Here is a 7,993-nt window from a genome sequence, read left to right on the forward strand (position 1 = left end):
TACATATCTCTGTGTAATTGTATATATATTGCATATGGTTCTCTAAATTTGTGCAAAATTAGGAACAAATTTTAAATGGTCTTGAAATAAAACTTTAACTAAAATGGACAACAAGATAAACTGTAGTAAAAATAAAAACATTGGACCTTAATTACTTTGACCAACAAAAGTCAATATGCAGTATCTTTGATAAAAGCTCAGCTATCCGACATAGGTTGTATCACCTTCTTTCATGTGAGTCCAACCGTTAGATTACCCACCGAACAGTTTGTTATAATAATGAGACAGATCTTCGAACACCATCATTCATGCACCCTCTTTTAAAATTATGCTGGAGAATTCAAAATTATTGACTACAGGAGCCTTGACCGAGTGGAGAGTGTCCTAAATGGGGGTCCGGATCTTTCCAAATGAGACAAAAAAGCTCAAGGTTCCTCCTTACGTAGAGCCTTGAACGATTTAGATTCAGGCATTTGATCGACTACTTGTCTTGATAAGCTGCCAAGCATCTTCTCGAAATTTGGTGCCAAGCGATCATGTGGATTAGTTCTTCGCATCATATCAGGAAGGCAATATGATACCACTGACTTTCTGCTAGGGTTGGCGTCATCTTGGAAAGGCGAATTAGAAGTTACGGAAACTCTACCAAGCATTTAATGCTGCTTCCATAAGCTTTCCGATCAACCCAGATAACCTGATCTAAATCCAATTGGCTGACCAACTAGGCAATTCAGCTGCTTTCTTTGTCCGAGCCGACGAAAATAGTTCGAACCCGGAAGGGGGGTCAAGTGATTTTAACGTCTCACAGAAGCGTGATTCTCTACTTGGCCGCCTAATGGCTGAGCGATATTTCTGGACGAATTTCTAAGCAAATTCTGTAGATGGTTACAACTCGATATGACTTCGAACAAGATATAAACTGCTCACCCAAAATTCTCATGACGAGATAGCAATGGACTCGCACCATCTTCTCTGGATAAACTAAACCAGAGGACCTCAAATAAGAGATTTTCATCTCACTCATGGCTCATATCTTTTTTTCTCTTTATTTTGATCCATCAAAATTTATTTAATTTAAGCATTAGAAGGTCCCATCACACAAATTCTGACAACTTTATGATCATTTTCTTTACTTGTAGGTTGGATCCTATGCTGCATAGACCAACCTGACCAATCTCTATCATCAGCATTAACTCCATGAGACCGGAATTTAGGTGATAGTAATTTATATTTATATATATTTCTAAACATCATTATATCTATGCTACATATGGTTTTTAAATGTGTGCAAGATTAGAAATAAATTTAAAATGGTCTAGAAATAAAATTTGTAACTAATATAGGCAAAAAAAAAAAAAAAAAACTGATAGCGAAAGTTAAAAAGGAAAAGTTTGACCTCAATTACTCAGACCAATTAAGGAGAAATTATTGCATGCATCAGTTGCAAGTGAATCCGGGCAAACCCCGGAGCGCAATCGGGAAGTGGTGAATTACTAAGAATAGCGTGGTGTGTTATTCACCATGGGATTTCACGCGGTCCAACTGCACCTGGTGCATGCAATACGGGGTCATAAAAGAGCCATTAGGCAGTCAAATCCCTGTTTATCTAATATATATATATATATATATAAAAGCTTCTCAATAGAAAAAACTCTATTCGCTGCATGACAGCAATATAGAGATAATATTTTATATTTTGGATAAATATTGGAGTGGATTGGAGAGTTTGATCGGTTTCGTTGACATCTGAAAAAAAAATCAAATAAAAACCTAACTCCGGACTCTAGCCCCCCGTTCCGGCGATGGCCTCACGTCGGGTCCTCTCCTCCCTCCTCTACTCCTTCCCTGCCGCTCTCCGGCACCCAAATCCACCTTCCCAAACCCCCAGAGCTCTTACCTTTCCCCATCTCCCGCTCCTCCCCTGCCGGCTTCCTCCTCTCCAGCACCATCGAGTACGCCACGGCTGCGGCGGTGAAGGGCCTCCAGTCCCTGCCGTTGCCCGCAAAGGCCGTTGGTGGCCCCAATGGCAAGATCACCGATGAGTTCACCAGTGCGGCACGATAGACAACGTGTGCCAGGTGATTGGTGCCGTCGTGGATGTCTTGGATCTGATTTGTTGAGTTTTTTTATTTTTTTTTTTTGATAGTGCGGAGTTTGGCCCGTGATCGATTTTTATCTTTTTGATAAAACATAAGTTTGATGGTAAGATCTATTAATAAATCCATGCTGTATTATAAGTCTTTCTTGATTAAATTTTATTATAAATTTTTTTCTCTGTTGGAGGATAGACGGTATCTCGAGCTTCGAAGAGAGCCATTGATCGATGGGTGGACGGTAGTAATGACATGTTCGATACGATAATAAACCATGTTATCGTGCACAATCAAGCATATTTATCAAATAAAAATATAAAATTTTAGTGAATTGAGTCCTTATTGGGATAAGAAACAAATAATAAATTTATTTTTTTCTGATAAATTTAAAAATATTCAAACTTCTAATATCTAAGTTAATTATTAACAATGATTGTTCCTCAATAAAGATATTTCATATGGGTAAAAAAAATTTAAGCATATACTTACACAGTCTGCTCCATGCCTTGTCTTCCTGTTGAAGATGGGAGTACTCTGATGAAAATTATTACAGATGACTTAAGAAACATAACCCCAGGGAACACAACTTTTTTATGTCTCAAAATTGACATAAATTTAAAATATATATAAAATAAATAAAATAAAATAATAAAATAAAATATTTTTTAAATATTATATTTTTAAATATTTTTAAATATTTTATTTTTATTTAGAACATTTGATATCATCCATATTTTTTATATTATATTAAATTTTTTTTAATTTATAAAAATATTATTTAAAAAAATAAATACATGCCGCGTAGCGTACAGGGTTCTAAGCTAATGTACTGTAATAATAAGAGCTCACCTATCCGGATTCGGACAGGTATCTCTTGCTATCTTTCCATGCTTTCCTTTTCCAATTAGACCACTTGTTGAGTAGAGAAGATAACAAAGAGAAAATTACGGTGATTGGAGGATTACCTTCCCAAATCTCAAAAATCGGATACATATAAACCGACCTCCAAGGCATGGCTTCAATACCAAACCAAGTATTGACCAATCCCCCAGCCCCACCCTTCCAGCCACCATCTTCTCCAATCCCCAATGAGCTCGGAGATCCAACTCCATGCCCCCGGAGAGGGAGGAGGTGATGGTGGCTGCGGCCGCTCTCCACCTAGTAATAAATTGCCAGGGCCCATGGGATCCTCATCAAGTCCCTCCAAGAATCCATGCTCCCAAAACCCAATCCATCGAGAGCCAACAAGCTGACACTCATCCCCCTCATCTTCCTCATCTACTTCGAGGTGGCCGGCGGCCCCTACGGCGCGGAGCCAGCCGTCGAGGCGGCGGGGCCCCTGCTCGCCCTCCTCGGCTTCCTTATCTTCCCCTTCATCTGGAGCATCCCAGAGTCGCTCGTGACGGCGGAGCTGGCCACCGCCATCCCGGGCAACGGTGGCTTCGTCCTCTGGGCGGACCGCGCCTTCGGCTCCTTTCCCGGCTTTATGATGGGAAGCTGGAAGTTCCTCAGCGGCGTCATCAACAGCGCCGCCTTCCCGGTCCTCTGCGCCGACTACCTTGCCCGCGCCGCCCCGGTGCTCGGCGACGGCCTCCCCCGCGACGCCACCGTCACCGGGATGAACCTCCTGCTATCGTTCGTCAACTACACGGGCCTGACCATAGTCGGGTACACGGCGGTGGCGCTGGGGATCGTATCGCTGATGCCATTCGTGCTGATGTCGGCGATCGCGGTGCCGAGGCTCCATCCGAGGCGGTGGCTGGAAGGGGGGAAGGACAGGGACTGGAGGCTGTTCTTCAATACGCTGTTCTGGAATCTCAACTTCTGGGACAGCGCCAGCACGATGGCCGGGGAGGTGGACAGGCCGGAGAGGACGTTCCCCAGGGCGCTGCTGGTGGCGGGGCTGATGACCACGCTTGGCTACCTCCTGCCGCTGATGGCGGCCATCGGGGCCACCGATGCTCCGCAGGACGCGTGGGGCGACGGCTTCTTCGCCGACGCCGCAGGTATGTACTCCCAACTCAGTGCCGGTTTTTTCTCTTTCATTAATTGCGAGTCATGTGCTGCTGCTCATCTGGTTTAAAGCGTGCATTCACGTCCGTTCATTTGGAGATCCCGTCCGAAATGGACGGCAGCCGATGAACTGATTGTTGTTGAATCCTGTAGATAGTTTTTCTTTCTCTGTCTTTTTTTTTTTTTTTAATGTCTGTTTGCTGTGACGTGGGACTATTTTTTTTTTTTTTGTTGGGGGTGGGTAGAGACTAGAGAGCGTTAAAAAAAAACATCTTATCGCAACCGCCGTTAATGAAAAGAATCGGAGAGATTCCTTTCGGACTAGTATCGGCTTATTCGGAAATATTCCCTTTGATGGTTGGTTGGCTCGTGGTTGATTGACCATTGGTTGGTTGATATCAGTCAGGTCATAAAGATGCCACGAAGCGTTAGTGTGCACCCATCTTTGACAAGTGAGAGAGAAATTATTGCCTGGACCGCGCCCAGGTAGACCAGCGGAAATGTCGGAGCACGTGCAAAAAAGATAGGTACAGGATGCAAGGAGGAGATTAACTCCTCCAAATGTCAAAAGATAAGTGGTTGCAAATATTTATCTGGACACGAACTATCGTCCAAGATATTTTTTAAATACAAAATCCTATCCAAGTGTCAGGTCTAGCACGGAACCCCATATCCTGACACATTTGACTTAAAAATTTAACGAACAGAAACAAATGGTCACTGCTCTTCCTCGGGCTTGGGAGGGGTTATATCTGGCTCAGGTTTTATGTGAAGTTTGTAGGATTTGACTGCCTTGGTGTCCCCAAGTGTGTGTCTCTGCCGTTCCAGTGTGCAGCAGTCGTTCAATGTCTCAATGTTTTCCCATATTGATGAATACTCTCGTAGGAAATCTGATTTGGTTATTTTAAACTTAATAGTGTTTGAATTTAGATTCACATACTTCACGAATATTATAAATATTTCCGTAGGTTATTTTGGTATTCAACATCAATTGTGAATGTCAGATTCCAACTCAATCACCCATTAGAATTACATGTTCAGTATTTAGTGGTAGCATATGTTTCAATAAGTTTGTGTAGAGTGGATGATCCACAGGTAGGCCGCCCAGATTAGCTGGGCAAGATTTTCAGCTAATGTTATCTTCTTGGCTCATTCGTGGTGTACAATTTCATCCTAGCCGGAAGTATCAATAAATCATTTGCCTTATTTTGAGCCAGTCTTGTGTCGAAGCAATTAATTGATGATCTATATGAGCCGATCAGAGCCACAGCTTCCCTACAAAATAATCGATGCTTCTAACATTATACACTTGAGATCTTTTGCTACCAAAGTAAGGTGGCATAAAGCAATTCACAAGTCACTTGGGAGTTGTAAGTGGCTTAATTATTTTCTAGGGCATGAAGCTAGAGATCTTAATTCTGCAGTTTTATAGGATTCAAAATGGAATTGGGTGTGCCCAAACAAGATATTTTTTTAGACATATGGATTTGATTTGGTATATGTTGTGGGGGTTATCCCACCTCACCTCAACCTAAAACCGACCTCAACAGGTTGAGCCCATCACAAAGCCGATTTGAATTGGAAGCTGAGTTCATATAAAGCCGATCTGAACCAGAGACTGAGCTCATAAGAAAGCCGACCTAAATTAGAGACTGAGTTCATATAAAGCTGATCTGAATCGAAGGTCGAATGCTGACCTAACTCGACCCAATTCATTTAAACACCGACCTGAGCTATCTGAATTGATTTTTGATTAAGTATTATGATTAGCTCATATAAATACCGATCTGACTTGTTTCAGCTCAAATAAATATCGATCTAAAGCAAACTATTCCATATATCCGAGACATCCGGTCTCATATGATACTTGATCTCACCTCAGTTTTTATCGAGGTAAGCCATTACATTAGCGACAGCAATCATTCTACGAGAGTCTGCCATAATTTCGATAACTAAGCCACGACTGGCCACAATCTCACATATAGTCATGCTACAACTCATCCTTAGCTGGCACATACAGTTAAGTATGACCTCATTCCCATCTAATACATACAGTTATGCTCTAGCTCACTTATAGCTAGCCTTTAACGGCCAAACAAACTCCTCTAATGTCTAACAAACTCTCTAACGGCCTCATCAGTCCCTCTATAAATAGATGGCCAGAGGATCCTCCAGGTAAGTTTGGATTCTCAAGTTTCAAGCTCAAACTAGAGGAAACTGTCGTTGGGACTCTAGCTCCCATAAAGTCAAAACCCTCTAGTTCCTCATCAATACTCTTGCTTTCTATTCTACTTTTTTCATCTCCTGTTCTCAAAGCTCGAACTGACTTAAGCATCGGAGGATCAAAGATCGGAAGATCTCCATCAATTTTTAAATTATTTTATAAGTTCTTTCGAAGGAGACTCGAATCGGATCACTATAGTCACTCCAGTATGGCCTCATTCGATCTCTCTGTCTGAGATTTTGAATCTCGCAGTAACAAATTAGCGTTACAAAGGAGGCGTTTGCCTAAATTTTTTTGGAAAAGTGATTAATCAGAGAGCACGAAACAACCTATACTTTCTCTATCTCCCTCTGAAAGTGTACCAGAAGTAGTTTCACCTCTACTTTAATGGAGATTGGAAGGCAGATGAAAGTTCTCCCTTGAGAAGACAACGCACTCACAATAAGCCTACACATTAATGGAGACGGTCTTCACGTACTGTGAAGTAACAACACACCAATTCTGAAAACCAAAGGGCCAGACTTGCTGCTCGAGAATATGATAAGAACAAAAAATATCCTTTCCGGCCTCCTCTTTTTTCAAGATCCTTAAACAGAATTCATGATCTCTGTGGTAATAAACTCTCAAACCCCATCTATTATTCTATTCTTTTCTTACAGATTAACAGGTTCTTGAGCATGTGAGCCCAATAAAAAAAAATCAAATGGGATGAGAAAGTCTGTCCAACTGAGATCTATTGGAGGAAACTCAAGTTCCAAAAGAGAAGATATCCAAAAAAAAAAGAGAAAATCCCAACGCATCTGGCCTCGAACGCAGTCGAAGTCGTCTGTAAGCAGCCTTCCATGACTTGATCCTCCTACATCCACCGGATGCAATGAGACCTGTCACCTCATCCTACAGATAATAAAAAAAAAGAAAAAGAAAGAAGAGAGAAAGGGGAGGAAATCCTCATGTGCCTGACTTTGTATGTGGTCAAAGTCACCTTATAGGTGACATGAAAAAAAAGAAAGAAATAAAGAAATAAGAACAAAAGAAAAGATGAAGGAAAAAAAGAAGGGAGAAGGAAGTCAGCTCCCACCACTTGAGGCCATTTGCATGCCATCCAAGCTTTTGCACCTTCTAGCGTCAAATCCCACTGGGGTCGCGGGCTCTGTCGGATCGTCGAGCCCCTGGTGGTCTCCGACTCCACTCCTCGTGTCGTGCGCGTGTCCGACGTCAAACCCCATCGGCCCCATGCTGTCGTGTGTCCTCGTCATTGAGTTTTGTCAGATCGACAGTCACCAGCAAGCCAATCACACGCCCATATGCGTGCTCGTGCGTCTCCCGACATCGATTCCTTCGGATCAGAGGCTTTTTGGTGCCAGATTCCATTAGATTGACTACCTCGGTGACTTCGGCTCCCCTCCTCGCATCCGCGTGCATCTCTGGTGTTAATCCCCGTCAGATCTGAAGCATCTCAGCATCTGGCACCATCAGATCTGTCGTCTCAAGGCCTCCCGCACTCCTTCGTACCTTACAGCGTCTGGCCCCATCAGATTGGTAGTTTTTCATCCTCAAAACTCCTTAGATCGATCGTCACTGAATCATGCTGCATGCGGCAAAAAAATATTTCATGTTGGTAGTTTATGACATCAAAACCACTGCGCTCCCTTGCTTCCTGACG

General features: G+C 42.5%; 1 protein-coding gene across 1 annotated transcript; it reads left to right on the forward strand.

Annotated features, from left to right (window-relative positions):
* The first annotated feature begins 3,013 nt into the window (after window positions 1–3,013).
* On the forward strand, window positions 3,014–4,191 carry LOC105053472 (probable polyamine transporter At3g13620). Its single transcript, XM_073244878.1, is given in 2 exon segments — window positions 3,014–3,289; window positions 3,292–4,191. Coding segments are annotated over 2 exon segments (993 nt in total). The 5' UTR covers window positions 3,014–3,181; the 3' UTR covers window positions 4,177–4,191.
* Window positions 4,192–7,993: the final 3,802 nt, after the last annotated feature.

Source organism: Elaeis guineensis, chromosome 10 (assembly GCF_000442705.2).
Source record: "Elaeis guineensis isolate ETL-2024a chromosome 10, EG11, whole genome shotgun sequence".
Lineage (NCBI taxonomy): Eukaryota > Viridiplantae > Streptophyta > Magnoliopsida > Arecales > Arecaceae > Elaeis > Elaeis guineensis.